We start from the raw sequence: 22,532 nt of genomic DNA on the forward strand, positions 1-22,532 counted from the left end.
TGAACAAGGGGGAGCACATTGACCCCAGACTCCTGTCTGGGAGGCCAGCACGGGACTGATCCAGACCCCTGAACATGGATGTCAATTAGGAGGCCTCTGCACTCTAGGGGGCCCCTGGTAGTGGATTAGTATTTTTCCCTGGTGTAAGAAGGGACTTTGAGAGCCCATCCCACATGAAGGAATGCATTCTTGGCCTGGACACATGGGGGAGGGCCTAGGCCCGGCCCAGGATGATGTGGCCCTGTTTGTCCTGGAACTTGCTCTGTAGATTAGGCTGGCCTCTAATACCTCTGTTCCTGAGTGCTGGGATTAAAGGTGTGCACCACCATGCCCAGTTACTTCTGGGAAAGTTTTAAACATAAAACAGTCTTTTCTTGGGGCTGAGGCTATAGTTTAGTGGAAGAGCATAATTGCCTAGCATGTGTGAGACCCTATGTTGAATGTTTAACATTGCAAAAGAAAACTAAAACCAACCTTTCCTTATATAAATACAGAGGAAAATACACAAAATTCTGTTTTCTCCCATTGTTTAGCCATTCAGTTAAATGTGGTCTATTTTGCCAAAGATCTGGTTAACTGACATTGGTAGAGATTACACCCAACCCATTCACCATTCAAGAATCTCCTATTGTTGACTGGATCAAACAGAAGATTTTAGAGGTAGGAAATATTCCAGGAAAGTAAGAGCTCTAATTCAGTGATGAAGGGTAGAAGACCTGGGGTGAGCATAGGCCTATCTAGAAGGATTTGCCATATCTGTGCCCTGGTTCCTTCTACATGACCTGTTTCAGAAGAGGGCAGCCTGGTGCTAGGCCCGCTCAGCAGGAGGCTATGCCAAGCACAGGCTTTACATGGGTAATCAAAGGAAGGACCTGGTGCTCAAGAAAGAGCAGGACCATCAGCATGCGGAGGATGCACAGAAGGGCACTCTTTGATCACAGCATTAGCTTCTCTCTTCTAATCTCAGCGGTTGCCATGGCACCAACACTCAGGGGAAAGAAAGCTGTAACTGTGAGTGGCAGATGTGTGTTGCTTGCTCCCTCATTGTTACAAAAGTTCAGTGACATTTTCTGACATCATGAAGTGACAGAGACAGTGGCAATCACACCATCAGAGGGTACTTACACTATTAGAGGACAATGACAGGTTACAGAATTTAGCTTCCACCTCTCTCCTTGTCAGCTTCTCAGTCTGATGAAGAAGAGAAAGGGAACAATGAAAGATACCTGGTTCCTGGGAGGCAGAGGCAGGCTTCTGTGAATTCAGGGTCAGTCTGGTCTACATAGTAAGACCCTGTCTCAGAAAACAAAACTAAAACCCCCCTAAAAACAAAACCAAAGAATGAACTACAATCCTCCCCTCCCTCCCCAGTCCCAGGCCATTGCCAATGCCCCATCTGCATTCTGCTGCACCCAGCATGCCAAACAGCAGCGGCACTTTGGGAGGAAGAAACAGTCTCTAGAGAACAGATACTAAAGCTGGAACTCTTGAAGCCAATCTGCCAGATGAATGAAAAGCTGGCCAAGGCTTTCAGGTAGTAAAAAGTAACAATAATGAATGCCACAATTCATTCTGCATTAACCACAGACTGTTCACACTGTTACCTTCCCCATATACTCATAATTAGAAATAATAAAAATAAACCCTAACCACAACTGACTCTGTCACATCAGAGCAAATGAAGAAAGGAGATGAAATTCTCAATGTAGTTTTATGGTTGCATGGATCAGAGAATAATCATGGGCTATTATTAGTGTCCTTCAATATCAAGTCAAAGTGAGTAATGCTCACCACAGCATCATACAGAATAACGTAGACCTGACTGAGTTTATCTTCTGGAATCCCACAGTGTAGGAGTATTGCCTTCAGTAACACTGTATGGTTCAAGTGAATGCTGTAATTTCTTTCCTAGGATATGGAGAAAAATGTGATTATTTTCATTATAGAAGCAATACAAGTATGTGGCCAAATCTGAAATCTAGTAATTAATGTATCATCCTAATGCCACAGAAGGGTTAAAGTGTAGCATCTTCTCCCCTGGTTTATTTTGCAGATCCATTATCTTCATAGTGTTATAGTTGAAGGATGAAACACTTTTATAATGTGTATAAAAAATAGGCTGGCTCATCTCAGCTAAGTTAAAGAGCCTAAAAAGAGCTCATGCAGATTGCAAAGCAAGGAGTCAGTTCAGTGGTAACTGACTTGCAAGCAGAGGATGGTTAATGGTTATCGTTACTTTTGGCCACAGCAGTCAGTTAATGAGTTCTAATAGGTGTGTTGGGACAACTGGAAACATGGCCTAGGGGCTCTCTACCTTGAATGAGCACACTGCTTTGAGACAAAAGTTCAAGTGTGCACATGGATGCCTCATGTCATGAGCTGTAAGGGTTGAGACTAAAAGGTGACCAAGTCAGCCAACCCTAAGGGGGATTCCTGGGAGAAAGGGTCTGAACCATGGCTGGATGAAGATTCTAACATGTGGACACCCATGACCAACAGTGGGGATGGCAGGGCCTGTGAGGAGAGCAGACAAGCAGTCCCTGTCACCGAGGGAAGAGATCTGGTGAAAAGGGACACAGGGTGCTGGGGAGTCCACAGATGAGATGAGGGAGTGAGCACTGAGGGTTCCGAACAGGGTAGGAATGCATGGAGCATCTTAGGAAGCTTAGCCTCATTCTTGAATTTTGCAAGAATGGGTAGAGAAACAATATTTTCCTACCCCCAACAAACCAGTTCTGTCAGGGTAGAGGTGAGAGCCTAAGATGAAGCTGAAATCATCACCCTCAAACCCTTTGCAGTTACTTTAGTAAAGCTGTGATTTGCTCCAGCACCAAGCAAGAGAAGACAGCAGGCGTGGACTGCCCACCACACTTATGGAAGGAGGCTGTGGTGCCAGTCAACACATTAAAATGCAGAAAGGAACCTGAAGTGTGGGAAACTCCTGGATGATTTCACAGATAGTGTAGATAGTTTCGGCAGTGGGCAGAGAGCTGTTGGTGGTAGAAGTGACGATATCAAATGCACATTCCAGGAGTTCTTTGGGATGAAACCGGTCTAACTTACGAGGTCTGAACACCCGTTCTATGCAGTATCTGGAGGAAGAAACAGGCTTTCTTAGGTCGCTACTTATTGGAAACAAATATGTATGAGGAATTGCTGAGCAAAAGAAATGAAGATAAAAAAAAAAATCCGTGTTTACTCAACGGTTCAAAGTCAGATTTATACCTGGCCAGTTTTGCCTCATAACCCATACCCCAGTTCCCTGAACTGTTCAATGTTTTTGTTTTTTGTCTGAAAGAGAAAAGAAGTTATACCAATTTTACCTTGAGTGATGGCTTTCTACACAGAACCACCCACACTTTATTTATGGCTGACTGGTAATTGCGGACTTCTAGCACTTCCACAGCTGTAGTTTCATCTGAAGAAAGGAGCTGTGAAGTGGTGTTCCTCACTGCCAGCAATTCAGCTCAAACTAATGAAGACCTCAGAGTTTGACCCCTGCAGTATCAGAGTGGGCACAGAATCCGTCGTTGCTGCCAAGTGCCCACGTCTCAGCACTGGATGCCTGTGCTGTTACCTCATCCTCCACAAGCAGCTTCTGTAACATTACCTGCACAAGCTTTCCGAGGCCACTGGCCATTTGTCTCTCCAATTAAACCTTAAAAGGGGCCACTAAGATCAAGAACAGCCAGATGTTTTCCCCCAGGCAACCATTTAAACACCATTAGTTATGTTGCCTGGGGACACACAGAAAGCACAGAATAATGGCAGGCCTGTCAGGTGACCTAACCACTTCATGTCTTCAGAAGATAGGATGTCTGGTAAAAGTCTAGTCATCTGAGGACAAAGCGGCTCTGGGGATGGGCGCCCTGACACATGCTACTCAATACTTTAACCCTAGAATTCTTTACTGTGTGAAAGTTTCAGAATAAAAAACACGCAGGGGAGTAAAGTGTCTTACCGTTTTAAATTCAGTATGTTATTTCTTGCCACGTATCTTGCAAAAGGGACCTGAAAGAAGAAAGTTTTAAAGACTTTTAAAGTTGTCAAGAGGTGCCAGATGAATTATCTTAGTTTTAAAAGCAGCTCTACTGGGGCAGAACTCATACATTGTTTTAAGGTGTACAACTCTGGGGTTTTGGGGTAGTCACCCGCTTAGCAGTGAGGCATCTACAATAGGAGCTCCCTAAGACTGCTGCCTAGTGATCTTCCTGCCAGCACACTCTATGATGTCAGCACCCTAACCACTAACTGACACCTGATGGTCCCTGAGAGCATTCCCTCTGACATGGTCATTGAGTACTTCAGCAGCTGTAGACTCTAATGCTAGGCTAGTCACTGTGGCATTTCTGAAGTCTGAGAAAAATTCTTCTTCTCCTTCTCTTTCTTCTTCGTTTTTGAAAATATAGTCAACATGCCTTTAATCCCAGCACTTGGGAGGCAGAGGTAGGCAGATTTCTACAAGTTCAAGGCCAGCCTGGTCTACAGAATGAGTTCCAGGACAGACTTCAAAGGTATAAAGAAATCTTGTCTCAAACACACACACACACACACGTCACATTTTTGGCTACCTATGAATTTTAAGATGTAGTTTTGGTGCTGGGGAGATGGCTTAGTGGGTAAAAGGGTTTGCCATCTGTGCTTTTATGTTAACTGATACAAGTTAGAGTCACCTGGGAAAAAGGAATATCATTTGAGGAAATCCTTCCATAAGACTGGCCCACAGATAAGTATATGGGCCATTTTATTGATTGATGATTGATATTTGAGGGTCCAACCCATTGTGGGTAATGCTCCCAGGAGCTGGTGGTGGTCCTGGGTACAATAAGAAAGCAGGCTGAGCAAGCTACCAGGAGAAACCAGTAAGCAGTATTCCTCCATGGCCTCTGCATCAGCTCCTGCCTCCAGGTTCCTGCCCTGACTTCCTTTCATGATAGACTGTGATGTAGATGTGTAAGATGAAATAAACCCTTTCCTCCTTAAGCTGCTTCTGGTCATGTTGTTTTATCAAAGCAATAGAAACCCCAAGACAACCATGTAAGCTTACTGGCATGACCTGGGATTGGATCCGAAAATTCATGGTAGAAGAAAACCAATTCCTAGAAGTTGTTCTCTGGCCTCCACATATGCACATTGCTACACGTTTTCTTTCTATCTCTCATACTCTAATACAGTTTTTTAAAATTCTCATTATCATAGTAAGAATGAGTACTATCTTTTAGGGCGAATCTCCCTAGTTCCCTATTAGTCTTAGAGGAAATGCTTATGAACCACCCACAATTAATCAAACTGCTGTTACACTGCCCAAAGACATGTGACCGTGTTCCTAGTGGCCACACTTGCAAACAATGGCCTCTCTTCTTTCTTGCCTCTGGGTACCAGTTTCTGGAAAGGCAAGTTAACTCTGCTCTTACCAATCCTCTAGGAACCAGAAGTCAGTTTTAAGCACAGCTATGTAACCACAGCACTTCTACTCTTTAACAGAGCCCAAATCATGACAGGCAGTTTATTCACCTCTATCTAAAGATAATCCCAAGATGCTTACTTACTTAAAGGAGAAACAGAAGCCAAAAACACAGACGGAAGGGCTGGGAGTGATGTTTCATATGACTGAGGCCCCGAGCGAGCTCTACTCCACGTCCCATGAATATGTTCATAAGGCCTCTCCTCCCTCGCTTCCCCTCCCCACATACACATAATAATTTGGAAGGAATTTCCTTTTACATCATAAGGACAAAAGTTGTTTTTGCCATAAGTCATAAAAAATAGTCAAAAAAGGAAGGGGAAAAAAAAGTGGTAGTTGTATTCCTCCTTCTAGGAAAGTAGATAGGAGATTTGAGGTCCTTCTTGACACCTTACTTTTTGGAGATGCCAAGACGGGCTGGTGTGCATGGTGACCCACACATGTGTAAGAATGTGCACATCTCACATACATGCCAATTGCATGTGATATTCACAGCACCTCATAAACACACAAGTTCCTTTCAGTTTTAGAAACCTTTATAACAAAAGTAAGACTTTAGAGTTCTTTGGAACTTAGATCTTAAACTATCAATAAATTTTGGACACTTTTACAGCTATAGTACTATATATAAACATATATGTATTTAACCTTACATATATGAATATTTGATAGATAGACAAGTTTAGTTCTAATTTTTTTTAGTTCTAATTTTTTAATAACTTTATTTTACATGTATGTGTGTGTCACTGGGTATACACACAGGTATTATGTGCATGCATGTGCTTGCAGGGGTCAGAAGAGGGTGGCCGAGTTACAGGCAGTTGTGAACCATTCCATGTGGATACTGGGTGCTGAATCTGGGTCTCTGGAAAGAGCAGTAAGTGCTCCTAACCCAAGCCGTCTCTCCAGCCCCTCTACTTTGTCTAAGATGAGTCTCTTAGACAAAGACTTGTAATTCTCCTGCTTTAATCTCCAAGTGCTGGGATTACAGGTGTAGGCCACCATGCCCAGCTAAATCTTTTAAATAGCTTAATATTCCATAATATCGATATCATACATTTAACCATTCTCCTATAGACAAACATGATAGGTTTCAATATTTTGATATAGTAACATAAACATCCTTTTAATATTCATATACCCTGTTATTAAAAAAAAACCCTTAAAGTATATTGCCATTTCATAGAATATGGAAAGTGTATCAGAAATTTAAAAATTTGGGGGGCTCAGTGGTTAAGAGCACTTCCTGCTCTTCTAGAGAGCCTGAGTTCTGTTCTCAGCACCCACGATGGATTGCTCACAATTGCTTGTGACTCCAGGTTCAGGGGATCTAACGCCCTCTTCTGGCCTCTGTAGGCATCTGCACACATATGGCAAACAGTTATACACACACCTAAATATTTTTAAAATGTTTTATTAACTTTCATCACTTTTCTAAAGACTTAGCAATTAATATTCTCATCAGCAATTTACCTACATTTTTGCAATCTGCCAAGTGAAGCTAAGCATGTATGTATGCATAGCCACATCTGTCTTGGCAAGTCCTCAACACCCTTTGGAAGTTTATCAATGCTGTTCATTTTCTGTCTATGTATTGACTGGTTATATGCTTTCTTTATGTCTCTATTTTTAATTTTAAAAATGTTTTGGTACCGAGGATCCAACCCAGGGCATTGCACATGCTAAGTGCGCACACCCTCTTTCTTGTTTTTATTTGTAAGGGCCTTCTGTACATCAGGGATGAAACCTTGTTTGTCATACTAACCGCACATTTTCCTCGTGTCTACAGTGCAGTTACCAGTGGGTTTGTTAGCAGTCAAGGCAGTAGGAGCGAACGACTAAGGCTGCTGCTGGTTATGGGAGCCCTGGGGATCACATGCAAGAGAACACCGGCAAAACTCAGCACACCCAATTAGTTGTTGCAAACATTAATTGCTCTAAATAGTAACATTTTGGGATTTTACTGAAGATCTAGCTAGGAAGTAAACAATACCTACACTCATTTGTCTGAGTTGAGGTTAGTTTGCTATAGGGTTACTCTGTGGACCTTAGCACCTGAAATACAGGATCAAACATTACTGAACTCTAACATGCTTTTACTCTGATTATTCTTTTCCTTAAGGTGATACCCCAAATATAAGCCTGCAGTGGGGGTGTCTAGAAGGGGTAATTCTTTAACAGAGCAGACATGGCGCCCAGGCTGCCAGAGGAGCATCCCAGCTCACCCGCAGGTCGAAAGGAAGCATCACCAGCATGCCACTGTGGTCCATGAACACAGCGGCTTCATTGTGCTCATAGATTTGCTTATTTCGGGGAAGCAGCAGCGGGGTAGACAGCTGGACAGCTCCTACACCAAAATACAGAGAAAGCAACTGAACCTCGGGTTCCCATGCTTCCTAGGAAGCAACTCAAAATGCACACAAACCCACAGGTGGGTGGCCTGCCCCCGGGATAACTGAAAGCCATCACCAGTTTTCCCTCAGTTTTCCAAATGGAGAACTGAACTAGGGCTAAGTTTGCCAGTTTGGTCAGATTTCAGACTCCACGAGTCAACTGTATTTTAGTAGTAAGGCTGGAACAGTCAAACCAGTTTCTCCTCAACAAGCTCAGCTATAAAAATAAATAAACTTCACATGTCAACTGCTTATAACTGGGTTTCAATATACTGTTATACTGAAATTCACCAGTAGTAGTCTCTTCCTTTCCTTGAGACAGGGCCTCACTATATTGCCTCAGCCAGTCTCAAACTCATGATCCTCTTGCTTGACCCTGAGTGTTGAGATTACAGGTGTGTACACTGATAGCCAGCCTTCCTTTCTCTTCTTTTGTCTGTGTATAGCCATGTGGTATGTTTGTGCTGGTATATGCACACATGCATGGGTTTGTACATGATGTGTGCTCTTATGCTAGACCTTGATGTTAGGGGTCTTCCTCAATTGCTCTCCACTTCCTTGTGAGCAAGGCCTCTCACTGGAGCTTACTGACTGAGTTGGCTGTGTGGCCACTGAGCTACAGGAATCCTCCTGTCTCTGTGGCCCCTGCCCTAACGCTGGGGTTACAGATGCATTCTGTCATATCTGGATTTTTCCCGGGGAAGCTGAGGACTGAACTTGGGTCCTCACGCTTGTATGCAGGCACTTTACTGGCTGAGCCATTTCTTCAGCCCCCAGAAGTACTTTCTAATGATTTTTAGAAAACTGTTTCAGAAGGAGTGGTTTTTAGAAAAGGACATACCATGCCTTTTGAAGATGCGGATGATGGTTTCACATACAAGCTGCTGAATCTTGGCTGTACGAATCAAGAAGTTGCCCTAGAATGAGATCAATTAAAATGTCATCACCAAGCCTAATCCAAGAGTTCCACTAAAATGGTAGTCTGTGGCTTGCATTTGGCTCTGTGCAGGGTCACAGCAGAGGTCTCAAGCAAGGGTTTCTTTGAACATATTTAGAGGAGAGGCATGGATATATTTGCTTCAGAGATTTCCTTTTCATTCCATTGTATCGGAGTAATTGTAGAAACAAAAAATAAACAAAAAGACAAAATAAAGTTACCTGTAGTCTTACAAAGAGAGCTTTCTAATATTAGACACTCCTCTCTTTATCTGAGACAGGGTCTCACTGTGTTACCCATGCTAGCCTGGTCACTATCCTCTTCAGCTTCCCTAGGAGTTACAGGTGTGTATGAGCACATACATTTAAATCATACTGTTTCCTCTACTATTCTATCTTCTAAAATTATCCCACAGGTTAACTGTATAGAAATACATGGCAAAGATAGCCAATATTGACTATCTATTCACCCAGCTTTTTAAACATTTCCCTAAATTGTTTCAGGTTCTTCAGTTTTTTATTTTTATTTTTTAGAAATGAAATAATAGGGCTAGAGAGATGGCTCAGAGGTTAAGAGCACTGACTGCTCTTCTAGAGGCCCTGGTAGGTTCAATTCCCAGCAACCACATGGTGGCTCACAACCATCTGTAATGAGATCAGGTGCCTTCTTCTGGCATGCAGGCAGAACAGCATATATATTAATAAACAAATCTCAAAAAATGAATGAAGGGTCCAGGAATATAGAAATGCAAAATTGTAAGCCCAAACATTTTGGAAAAGCTGGCAGCCATTGTTAGCCTTCAACCACCTCTTTCTGCCTTAAGAGCAAACATCCCAGCAGCCACTATGTACAGAGGAAACTTTTAACAATGGTCTCCCGCCTCCCAGCTTCATAACAGACAAAGGTTGGCTTCTAACTACTGCCTCTATGGGACCCTCTGCTTGTAGTCCCTTAATTTTTAACTGTCCTCTTATGTGACTCTATTCTCTGCCTTGCATTCTTTCAGGGACAGTGAAAAATGGCTGTTATCATCCACAGGCTTTCACAAACATTCTAAGTTAGCGTCCTAACATCCTATAAGCAAAAGTTGTAAAACTTAAAATGTAATGTGACTTTAAGCCTGACCTCAAGGTTGTAAAAAGCTCTTTGACCCACATCTGGGTGCTTGATTTTACTGTAAGAAGAGGCTCCAAACAAGCCCCATATTGCCCCAGTTTCAGAAGCCTGAACTCTGGCTGTGGACACAGCTATAGCTGATAAGCTTCTGTGTCCTGCAGAAATTTTTTTTCTTTTCCTGGAATAAAGCTTAGACAAAGTTTAATAGACTTTGGTGGTCTGTCCCCCATCACTGCTCGACCCCGGACCCAAGATGAAATAATAAAGGCTCCTAAAATTGGCATCTTTACTACTCTTCAGAAACAACCTGGAAGCTTTAAAACTTGCAATGCTTCACAGCTGAAGACCCTCAGCACCAGAGCTGCTGGGAGCCAGGGAACCTTGTATCAGGACATCCTGGACCATGTACCCATGCTGAAGCCACCCTGTTACCTCACATGGATCTCACTGTGTGGATGTCTAATTGGGCATCCAGGATGGGCTCTGACTCAGTCTCTTGGGTGGACACAGTGTGAAGGGTCAAGAATCAAGTAAGTGATTACCAGCGTGGCTCTTCCCTCAACTATGCACAGCAGTCACACTTTTTGCATGTGCTTTTGAGGCTTTTTGGAACTTAAGCCAAGAACTTACAGTAGAGGAACAGCTGGTTAAACACAGTATATCACAAAGTAAAACCAAAACCAAACCAAAAGTGGGATGGCTTAGCAGGTGAAGGCACTTATTGCTTAGTCTGATAGTTTGGGTTCTGTCCCTGAGTCACACATGGTGTACCCCGCCCCCATAAATAAATGCAATTAAAAAAAACAAAACCTAAAAAGAAATTAAGATATGAAGATTAGAGAAGCATTTAGGGGGAGGGAGTTTGGGGTGGGAGGAGGGATCAGAATGTATCCTAGATATACATAAAGACTGTCAAAGAGCAAATTAAAAACGGAACCATCCAGAGAAATACGCCATTGCAAGGTCTGGCTACCTTCAGGATGTCACTGTCGTAGGTGTAGTCGATGGCAGGCGAGATGTGCTGGGAGAAGATTTGGCCCATCATGGTGCGGTAGGCCTTCCCGTCTATGTTGGCCAGGGTGTGGTGCAGCACTTCATGCAGCTCCGACTCCTCCATCTGTGGCGGGGGCAGCAGCTCACTCTTGAGCAGCTCTGTGGCTGTCGGCCGTTTTGCTGGATCATGGTTCAACAGCCAGGAGATGACAGATTTCTGCAGGGTAACAGGCACATAGCTGGTGAGGACACAGCAGGTGAGGCTCAAGAATCTTCCCAACAGGCAGTCACACAGGGCACTTCTTACAAGAGCTCTGATTGTGCCATTCATACCTCATTATGACCACAGACTTGCGGGTAAACTCAACTGTTCTCTTTCTCGAAAGGGAGAGACCCTTTTTATATCTCTTGTTACCAACAGTCAAAAACATCCGTAACTCAGCAAACCATACACTAGCTGAGCTTAATTCTTATAAAAAAGAGATATGGAGAAAACATCAAAGAGCTGATGCCTAATGTCAGCACTTAGCACACAGCCCATGGCAGCTAGCAACCGTGCTGCTCATTACACTTGTCTTTGCTCTCCTATGTTCTTTAATGATCCCATTCCCTGGAATTCTCCTGCTTCATGTTGCTTGTTATACCTCTGTAGTACAGAACCCTCTGACGCAACATAAAGCTTTGAAAGGTTCCCTAAGGATTCTCTTTTTCTTTTTAGACAGGGTCACTATATAGCCTGCCTGGCCTGGAACTTACTACATAGACCATAGACCATGCTTAAGACTCAAAGATATCCACCTGCCTATGTCTGCCGAATGCTGGGATTAAAGACATGCCACCACACTTCCCTCTGTGATTCTTAATCCTGATATAAATCCTTAGAGCAAGAATTTGCAAAAAATGTTAGAATATTTGAGAACAGAAAATTTCAATTTTTAGATGGATTTTATTAAACATCTCTAATGTATCTTCTGGTGGGGGTGGTGGAAGCAGAGGCAGGTGGATCCCTGTGAGTTCAAGGCCAGCCTGTTCTACATAGTAAGTTTCAGGACATCCAGGGCTATGTAGAGAGACTCTGTCTATGAAGTGAGTTATGACACAGGATATGACTAGTTCAAATGAAAAACAGCAGCTAAACAAAATAAGTAGAACAGGTAACGGTCCATTGTCTAATGGCTTTTCACTAATTAAACAGAGGGGCTCAAATTAACCCCACAGCCTTAAACAGTGTCATGCTAAACAACAATGAAGTACAGAGGCTCAAGTAAACAGAAATAAAAAGATATTATCAGTCCCTATCTTAAAGTCTTAGAGATGTGCAGTGGTGTGGCCATGTAGCCGAAATAAGAAGTTGCAAATATTGACATGCTTTGTTTATGCTCCTGGTCTCAACACTGATCTTTTAAATAAGAGATTTTTTGCCCCAACTATCATTGTCAATAAAAGTCAGTATAGGGAAATGTCCCTATGATGAGCATCAGTGAGTGAAGGTTTCACCACAGTGAACAACTATCAGCAAGAAGAAAGGAACACCAGATACAGCTCACTAGTAACTCTCTATTAGCTGGGTTCAGTGATAGTCGGAGACAATCACACACACACACTCGGATAGTTATGGTGTATGTGAGAAATTATCTTGCTTTGAAATACTGTAACATCAGCTGCAGAGATAGCTCAGTGGTGGAGCACAAGCCTAACATGTGTGTGGGGGGGAGGGGGACGGGACTGGGTTTGATCTCCTAGTACTGTAAAAGCAAACAATCCCCAAACCTGTAACAGCAGATCACCTGGTGAGTGCTATCCTTCCTGCAAAACCCGAATCACTTCAGACTGAGATTATAATTTAATTTTTCCCTTCAGGTCCTAAATTTTATCTAAAGCAACTTGCTGTAGAAGCTTTCCTTCCCCAACTCCCACAGCTAGGCCAATGTTCCAAGTAACATTTCAAAGGCACAATTAAGCACACAAAAGAACTCTTAAGTTTGTTAATTTGCTCTGTCAGACCTTGACCTTTTTATAGTGCATCTCAAGTCTAGTAACATTTTAAGAGCTTTGTCTTTTGGTATTTTCCCCCACATTGTTCTTAGAACACAAGAGAAAGAGTGGCAGGAGATTACTAATTGAAAATGAAGAAAACAGTAATTAAAACCCAAGACTGGAAGACGCAGCAATGAAAGCATCAGGGAATTACCTGCTTTGTATGCTCTCCATCATCAAAGTCCTCCGGGAACTTGGGCGATGTGGGCTGAAAGAGTGTTATATTCAAATCAGCAAAGGCTTGGCAGACTGCCACAGGCTACGCTTCTGTTCATCACATTAAGATAACTAAAGAGCACACTGAAATTTGCTAACACCTTCCCCACGCCCTGTGCCCACTCTTCCAGTACACAGTTCAGACTTCACCCAAATGACTGCCTAGGTTGTGGAAATCACCCCCTTAGGTTTAAATGGGAGAGATTTAAGTGAGAGACTTTTGCCCTGACTATCATTGTGGATAAAAGTCAGTATAAGGAGCAAATTAAATTTAAGGGCTTCTTAGAAACACAAATTAGTTTAATGAGACACATAATGAAAAAAGGCAAAATTCTACCAAATCATCAACCTAACTTAAGAGAAGAACTTGGTAGGTGGATCAAGGGCAGCCTCAGATACACAGCCAAGTTTGAGGCCAGCTTAGATTACATGGGGCCCTGCCTCAAAAAAAAAAAAAAAAAAAAAAAAAAAGGAAAAAAGAAAAGATTCACACACTGAATAGACAAATTTAGTTAGTACCAATCCTGCTCATTACCCCAAATCCTCACTTTTCTGATACACAGGACCTCAATTACAAGATTAACTTGATAGTTTAGATATTCTTGAAATGAAGGAACACATAATTTCAGATTACAGACAGGTACTTCCTCAAGGACACCCTCATCTAAGAGCATCCCTGCTATGGTGAACAGCAGAATTACCCTGGTTCACCGACACCCCTCATGCTACCCACATGCTGCTGTCAAAATAATTAATTTAACTACTGTCCAAAGTATCCATAGGTTTTTAAAATCCACCAACACGACACCTTCCCCACGTCCGTGCTCACTCTTCCAGTACACAGTCTATTAGCATAGACTTCAGGAAAAAGACTGCCTAGGTTGTGGAAATCACCTCCCCTTAAGTTTAAATGAGAAATAATTTAAATGCATCTCAGTGTATGCGATACTGATTTATTTGTTGGCTAGTTATCTATTATGGTGCTGTGACAGGATCTTGCTGCATAGTCCAGGCTGGCCTTGAGGCGGGATTGTAGGCTTGCACCACCATACTGGGCTTGCTGTGTGTGGTTTCATTTGCCGCCTTTGCTCCCCAAGGATGAGAAAGGCTCCCCAAATTTGTGGCTCATAAATTACTGAGTCTAAACTGTTCAGGCTTCACTCTCTACTTTCTTTTTTATTTTTTGGATTTTTTTGAGACAGGGTTTCTCTGTAGCTTATGAGCCTGTTCTGGAACTCGCTCTGTAGACCAGGCTGGCATCAAACTCACAGAGATTCACCTGCCTCTGCCTCCTCAGTGCTGAGATTAAAGACATGCACTTTCTTAATGCCCTTTTGCCATGGGCATTCTTGAGCTGACTCCCTGTAACACTGGTCTCTCTGAGCGCAAACAGCAACAGAGGCAAGGGTTAATCTCAAAAACATGAGTAGAAATTCCATTGGGAGAAAACAGCTCAAATGACGGATATTTTTGAGAGCCATGTGTTGTTTGCCAGGATCGGCAAATACTCTACCACACAGACTTAACTCCAGACTTCAGATCCATCTTGACTTCTGGTCAATATGATCTTTATGTTTTTTTGGGGGGAGGACAGGAGATAAGGTCTCAAGTCTCATATAGCCTAGCCTGGCTTGCTTCAAACAAAACTGTTTTTCATCACTGGGCACGTTGACAGACGTGGGTTTTTCTCTTACTAAAAGACAGAGCAACAGTCTATGCTGACAATCTCTAGTTATCAAAACTGCTGTGTTAACTCCTTAAATGAGGTGACTCGCCTTGTTCTGAAGAGTTGTCACTGAAAATGACAGCTGATTATCATACCATCTACCAGCCAGTGACAGTCATTGAAATGACAGGAGGCAGCCAGGCTTGGTGTCACACACCAGCAATCCCAGCATGCAGAAGGTTCAGACAGGGGTACCTCATGCTTCAGGCCAGCCTGGCTACAGACTAAGACCAGCTTTTAACAAAATCAACAACTGATAGCCTCTTCTATGTTATAAATACCAGGAGAAAATCCTGCTTTGAGCTCTGAGGATCAGGAAATTTACACATCAAACATATCTGACACCCACATCTCGAAGCTGGTTGAGAACGAAAATTCTTTCCGAGGCTGTCACCATGGGGTGATAGGACATCTCAAAGAAGATAATTCCCAGGCTGAAGAGATCTACTTTCTGTGGGGAAAACAGAATTGCCTTTAGAGAGCTCTGATATCAAAGTGAATTTCCAGGAGCTAGGGGATTTGCTCTGGAATGAAGTAAAAGAAATCTGATGATCTGTGCTAAAACAAGTCTTTAGACCTATAATTTTAAAAACAAATCATCAAAAATTTCACTCAGATACAGTTGTCACAGTCAAGCTAATATGTCCATCTATGTAATAGCTACTCCCTGTAAGAACACTTGAGAACTAGTCTCTTGCAGTGTTTGAAATTATCATACATTATTATAATCGGTAGCTGCCAGGCTGTACAGAATTCATTCATCTTACCAAGAACCTTTTCTTGATGCTCGCCATTTCCGCTGCTTCCCCCCTTCCCCTCCCTAGCATGCTGTAGCCAGGGTTTGTCATCACCACTGGCAGCACCAAGCCTTTCACATGCCAGGCAAGTGCCCTACCCCTAGTCCTGGCTTGTCTTTGTTCATCCTTTATTCTAACTGCCATCCTCTAAGGGTCTTGGGACATGGCTCGATGCCCTAGAATGTTCAAGGTCCTTAAGGCTGGATGCCCAGAACTGAAAAAAACAATTCTGAATGCCTGCCAGGCCCCACTACTGCCTTGCTACTCAGTTCACTTCTTCACAGGTCTCAATGCATTTTGGATAGTTCTCTCCTTTCTTCCTTGCTCATTGCTGGTTCCATCATCCCTGGGTTAGCTCCCTGAGGGCTGGGAACACAACCATCTTATTCCTGTGACTGCCTCGCTCCCTATGTTCCTGATCTAAGTAGGGGAATAGCAGAGGTTGGCTCATATCTATTACTAATGGATAGAGGGCCTACAAGCTTCTACAATGAAGTCAGCTTCAGCTGCTGTGCTTGGGCATTGCTGCATGCCCTGCCTAGAATGGGAATCAGTGACTATTCCTATTTCAGCTGGTCACTAAACCGTACCTGTTACAATCTTGATGTTCTTACTTGTAACTTACTCTTGAGATTGCCCCACCACACGCACGCACGCACGCACGCACGCACGCACGCGCGCGCGTCTATACCTGGTTGTATGCAGACTTGGTGCTTCCTTGGACCTCAGGGCTTACATAGAGAGCAGTGCCAACCATGCCAGTTAAATTGCCTGTGGAAGAAAACAGAAGGAGAGCAGTCCAGCCATGGACTATTATTGTTGTTGCTGTTTCTCAGTGCTAAGTATTGAACCCAGGGCCTTGTGCATGCCAGGTGAGTGGCAGTGAGCTATATCCCCAGCTCTAGGTAAAGAAAACTGAAAATCAAAGGGCTCCCCCCCCCCGCCCCACCTCACAGTTATTTGTATGTGTGTGTGGGCGTGTGTGTGCTGTGGCATGTCTGTGAGGGTCAGAGGACAACTTGTGGGAGTTTGTTGTATCCTTCCACCATGTAGGCTCCAGCAGTTGAACTCAGGTCCTCAGGCTTGGTGGCAAGCACCTTTACCTGCTGAGCCATCTCGATGGCCCAAAACAAAAGAGCTTCTTAAAAGCGAAGCCTGGTCTGTGTCCTGTGTGCAGTACTCACCAGGAGGAAACGTGAGCACTACACAGACGACTGATCTAAGCCCTAGATTGCCTGGCACTGCCTCACACAAGGGTGTCTGCTTACACAGGAATGGAGGATTAGCTAGGACCCCAGATAGGCAGGACTTGAGGGAACCCTATAGGACCAACTGGGGTTGGTCAAAACACAGCTTTGGGCCCTAGGAGACATTACTCTACTAATCAAAGCTCTTACGTTTCTGAAGAACAACTAACCTAGTGAAAAAGAAAAAAAAAATACTTAAACTTCCATAAAAACTATTCAAAAAATAATTTCAATTTGCTTCAGAATAAAGTCTTTAAAGTAAAAGGCGGATTCCAGGCTGAGAAGTTTTATGGTCTGCTTTTGAACACATGGATAAAAGAGGCTTTACCTGAAGGGTCTGACTTGATCATGTGATCGCCTGCCTGGTCGTCCTGTTTACCATCAGCCTAAAACACAATCATACAGATTAACCGTTAGAGCCCTCAGTGGGAATGGCTCATCTGTCTCTAAATGAAGACTGAAATGCATGTTAATGAATGTCAGAATTGTTATCACCATGCTTGTTTGTTTGTTTGTTTGTTTTGAGGAGGGTTTCTCTGTGTAGCCCTAGACCAGGCTAGTCTCGAACTCTGAGATCCACCTGCTTCCCAGGCGGACAATGTCTGTCCAGGGCAGAGTCTCACTTTTTTTTTTTTTTTTTTTTTTTGCAAACCAACTAAAAGTTCTTCAGATGAAAAGCATCTTGTCAAATGCTCAGCAAGGGAGCCTAAAATATCAAATTATTTCATAGAGTATTGCATGCCTTCCACCTAAATATTGCTCATAAACCAATAGCTTCAAAGCCTAAGAGACACTTGCAGCTTGTCCCTTCAGACCTGCCTTCCAGCGGAAGGTGACACAGCAGGGCACAGAAGACTCACTACCCCATCGCTTTATTTCCAGGATTATTAAAACTCCTAGGTCATTTTCAGGCAAAGCCTAATTTTGAAAATACTCACAGTGAAGGCTAGATGGTCTGTCGCCAAACCAAAATCACCTATTTTCACATGGTCATCAGAATCCAAAAAAATGTTGACAGGCTTCAGATCCCGATGAATCATTCCCTGTTGGAAGACAACGAAGAATCCAACAGTTGCTTCCCACACAGAGTTTAACATTTCACGTGTTTCCTAATTTAAAATGATGACAACTGGAAGAGGTCCTCTCCTGTGGTCCACCTGGTCCTAGATGTCTGGTCTCTGGAATGTCCTCTGCGATCCTGTGACCTCCCCACTGGTGGTCCTAAGCAGGTCCACACATGCTGCACCACAAAAGCCAGCTCTGGACAGGCCCACACTACCTTCATTCCCTCTCCGTTATGACTTCTCCTGCCTAGGGCACTTTCATACTTCTCCACGCATTCTAATTGCACCAGCATTTCCCCATTCTACCTCCTTCAGGAGCCTTGCAGGTTATTCTAACACCAACTCCTGGGAGGAGCTCAGTGATGATGTCACAGGAATCCTGTTTTCTTTCTCCTCCTCCTACGGGCTTATCATGCTCCCTCTTTCACTTGGAAGATGCTAAATGTAATAAGAACTCTTCCTTTTACTATGATACAAAGGATGTGAGCTGTCAGGATCCAGTTCTTGCTGCCATGCCTCCCCCCTCCATCATGGACTCTCATCCCTCTGGAACTATAAGACCAAATTAATTCCTTCTTCTTTAAGTTACCTTGGTCATGCTGTCTTATCACAGCAACAGAAAAATAACTAACACAGGCTATACAGTCTCTACTGCCTGCATCTACTCAAATCTGCTGTTATGGTAAAATACAGACATAGGTAAGTGAGCATGCCTTTGTTCCAATAAAACTTTATTGATAGACAATGAAATTTCAATTTCATGTCATGATATATCCTTTTTTTTTTTTTTAAACAGCTACAGCCACTTAAAAACATAAAAGCTATTCTTAGTTCACAGGCCATATAAGAACAGGTGTGAGTTAGATTTGACCCAGGGGCCATCTTCAGTGTTTTCTACAGGAGTTGACACTCGGTACTGTCCCTATCTTTTGGCCTTTGGTTCTATTACCTACAAAAATATATTATTGCATGCCAGTGAGGTGGCTCAACAGGCAAAGGTCCTTTCTACCAAGCTGATGGCCTGAGTTTGATCCCTGGAATTCACATGTTAAAAGGAAAGAAAATTGTCCTCTGGCCTCCATGTGTGCACAGTGGCATTTACTGGCCCACACACATACACACAAATAAACAAATACATGTAAATAAATGTAAAAGATTATCTCCTCATACTCATAGTTTCCTTCCTTGTTTTGTTTTATATGCTCATTTTCTTCACTTTCCTATTTGAGTTTTAATATAAGTTTATATAAATAGGGGCTGGGGAGACTGATCAGTAGGAAAAATGTTTTCTGTGCAAGCATGAGGACCCAAGTTCAGATACTCAATATCCACATAAAAGCTGGGTACAAAGGGTGGTAGACAAGCAGCCCCTGAAAGCTGGTTGGCTAGCTAGTTTAGTTTAATTGGCAAGTTTCATGTTCAGCAAGAGACCTTGTCAAAAACAAGGGGGGGGGGTTAGTAATAGAGGACACCTGTCTTATTTGTCTTATTTACTTTTTTATTTTGTGACAAGACACCATGACCTAGGCTTACAGAAGGAGGAGTTTATTTGGGTTTAAAGTTTCAGAGGGTGAGTCCATGACAATCACAGTGGGGAGCATGGCAGCAGGAGGCCATAGTACTGGAACAGTAGCTGAGAGCTTATATCCTGCTCTACAAACTCTGAGGCAGAGAGAGCTGACTGGGAATGGAGACCAAATATTCAAATATATGAGCCTATGGGGGCTGTTTTCATTCAACCTACCCTGTGCTGACTTCCGGCATCCATAAGCACATTCCAAAGGGAGTTTCTCCCTAATCTCCACAACACATGCACAGATATTCACTCAACACACATACACAATTCATGTAAATAGAAGTTACATGGACATGGGATGTAATAAAGCTTACCTTCTCATGGATGTAAGCTAATCCATCCAGAATCTCTCGAAAAAGCCTCCAAAGCCTGATGGTGTCTTGGTACAGTCCCTGGTCAATGGTGTCCCGCAGAGTGCTCTTTTCACAGTACTCCATCTACAGGAAAAGCGGAAGCAGGCAGGACCCGTACACCAAAGGTTCAAATCAGGAGGATAACTGGAATCAATGCAATCTTGTAAAACTTGTAATGGGTTTTAAGCAGTTTTAGAAAGAATTGTCTTTTTATTATGCTGAAAAATAAAACAAACTTAAAAGTATAAGAAACCATCTTGAGTAGGGAATGTAGCTCGGTGGTAGAGTGCAGCACATTCTAAGCATACATGAAACTTGGATTCAATCCCAAGTACCCCAAATACTTGCTAAGACTCCTAGGAGCAAATATGTGTTTAATGATGCTATCAATAACTAATAGTATTGAAGAACACATTGGGACAAATATATATAGTATTTGCTGCTAATATAACCTTCTCCCCCAGGGAGATTGAACCCAGGACCTCTTGCATGTGAGACAATTGGTCTACTTCTGAGCTATACTCCTAGCTCCTACTTTAAAAATTACATACATACATACATACATACATACATACATACATACATACATACAAACAAACATACGGGACTAGAGAGATGGCCAGCAGTTAAGTGCATTGCTGTTCTTCCAGAAGACCCAGGTTCAATTCTCAGCACCCCCATGGCAGCTCACAACTATCTGTAACTCCAGTCTCACACAGACATACATGTAGGCAAAACACCAATGTATATAAACAAACAAACAAATATATATAGCTGCTTATTTTAAAAAGGTTTTACTTGTTTAAAATCCTTGTCACAAATATGAAAATTGATATTGCAATAAAATGTTATTACTTTATAAGATTGCATCCAATCTCAAATTTCCAGGAATAGCTAACTAGCCTAATGATGTCCTTGGCTTTATTTGTATACTGAAAGACCCCCTGGAAGCTCAGGCCCCCAGGATCTCAGCCCAGGACCTCAACCACCTTTCAAATCACCAGGTGGAGTCGAAAACTTGATGCAAACAGCAAGAGCTTTTATTGCAGTTGTTTAACGAGCTAACCTGATGTTAGCTCGGGCCATTCATCCATCCACCACGGCGGATGGCTGGGAAAGACGCTGAGAAGCCACGGCATAGAGATCTTATAGGGCAGTAAGGGGAGTGTCTAGGGGTATGCTCAGGCTCAGGATTGGTGTGACTCCAGGCTTGCCCTGTGTTGATTGGTCAACTGGTTGTTGTGGCTCATAGGCCCTCCCACGATTGCTATGCTCTGCGCATCATTATTGTGCACTTGTCCATAAAGCACACCCAGAGCCGTAAAGCATAGCGCCACCAGCTAACTTCTGATTGGTTCCTTGCCAGGAGGCCGGCATCTGACCTCCCAGTGACCAAGGCAAGGCCAGGCAAGCACGTGCTAGGCTGTTAAGGCTGCCGAAATGGGGAGCTGGTCCCTTCAATACAAATAACAAATCCTCTTTGAATCCAGAGAACATTATACCTATGGAAACATTCAGGCAGGGGCTCTGTCTTACTCCTCCTTGGGTGTGCTGAGAGAGAGAACAGTGTAGCACCGTTTAAGACTTAGGTTGATGTGTGAAACTAGCTTCTGGTTTGTGCCAGGGCCAGAATGGGGAACTCCTCATGCTGAAGTGTTGCACCGTTTTACCGGTCAGCCTCATCTTCTCATGGGCAGCCACTGCTGGCACATTCCAAGTCATCCTCCAGGCCTCATTCAGGCCTCCTGAGCTCCCATGAGTCCCACCTACTTCACGGGTGTGTTTAGAGAACGGACACATGGGGACAGTTAAGGCACACCCTCGCTTGCATTTATGGGAGTTGGCACTTCCTCTTGTTCAGTTGTAAGAAGGATCAGATAATTAAGTTGTGGACAAGCGCAATGACTCGAAGAGCATAGCAACCACCCTGGGAAGGCCTATGGGCCATAACAACCAGTTGACCAATCAACACAGGGCAAACCCTCCAAGCCTGGAGCCACACCAATCCTGAGGCTGTGCGTACCCCTAGACACTCCCCTCATGCTGCCCTACAAGATCTGTATCCAGCCGCTTTGAACTGTCTTTGCTAGCCATCCGCCATGGCGGGTGGATGAAAGACCCGAGCTAACATGGGGTCAGCTCGTTAAACAACAATAAAGCCTCATGCAGTTTGCATCAAAAAAAAAAAAAAAAAAGATTCTCATCTGAGCTCATACAGTGGTGACTGGTGGATCCAGGGTGTGAACGTGCACAGCCTAGGTCCAGGGCTGCCCCCAGGTGCCTCCTGATAACACTGTGGAAAAGAACAAGTTCAAGGCTGGGGGTAGGGGAGGCTTCCGTGTTATAACTTTTCTGGCCAATTAACTTTGGCAGTGATAATCAGCCCCTTTCTGTCCATTACCTTGTGGTACATCATAAAACACATTGCCAACAAGCCATGAGAGGTACCACATCACCGATTGGTCCAGCAGGGTCTCACCTGGATATAAAGGTAGTGCACAGCCTCAGTTGTCACCGATGGCTCAATTTCATGGCAACTATCCTTTGCATTGCGGTCTTCAACCTAAACCAAGAGGAGCACAGGAGAACTCCAATTGAGGGTTGAAGTTAAAC

General features: G+C 43.4%; 1 protein-coding gene across 6 annotated transcripts in view; it reads right to left on the reverse strand.

Annotated features, from left to right (window-relative positions):
• Eif2ak4 (eukaryotic translation initiation factor 2 alpha kinase 4) overlaps positions 1-22,532 on the reverse strand; it is a 94,645-nt gene that overhangs the window by 22,818 nt on the left and 49,295 nt on the right. For all 6 annotated transcript variants that reach the window (XR_004770563.1, XM_027422214.2, XM_027422216.2 and 3 more), the window contains 14 exons: positions 22,399-22,482; positions 19,881-20,003; positions 17,865-17,969; positions 17,255-17,312; positions 16,371-16,450; positions 15,232-15,333; positions 13,095-13,148; positions 10,884-11,120; positions 8,699-8,774; positions 7,690-7,811; positions 3,962-4,011; positions 2,924-3,092; positions 1,792-1,908; positions 1,126-1,191 (listed from right to left, as the gene is read on the reverse strand). Coding sequence is in view for 5 of the 6 variants with exons in the window: in XM_027422214.2 (XP_027278015.1) it covers positions 1,126-1,191; positions 1,792-1,908; positions 2,924-3,092; positions 3,962-4,011; positions 7,690-7,811; positions 8,699-8,774; positions 10,884-11,120; positions 13,095-13,148; positions 15,232-15,333; positions 16,371-16,450; positions 17,255-17,312; positions 17,865-17,969; positions 19,881-20,003; positions 22,399-22,482 (1,443 nt within the window). In the remaining variant the exon portion in view is untranslated. The remainder of the gene's footprint in view (positions 1-1,125; positions 1,192-1,791; positions 1,909-2,923; positions 3,093-3,961; positions 4,012-7,689; positions 7,812-8,698; positions 8,775-10,883; positions 11,121-13,094; positions 13,149-15,231; positions 15,334-16,370; positions 16,451-17,254; positions 17,313-17,864; positions 17,970-19,880; positions 20,004-22,398; positions 22,483-22,532) is intronic.

The sequence above is a fragment of the Cricetulus griseus genome, chromosome 6, assembly GCF_003668045.3.
Source record: "Cricetulus griseus strain 17A/GY chromosome 6, alternate assembly CriGri-PICRH-1.0, whole genome shotgun sequence".
In the NCBI taxonomy this organism is placed as follows: Eukaryota; Metazoa; Chordata; class Mammalia; order Rodentia; family Cricetidae; genus Cricetulus; species Cricetulus griseus.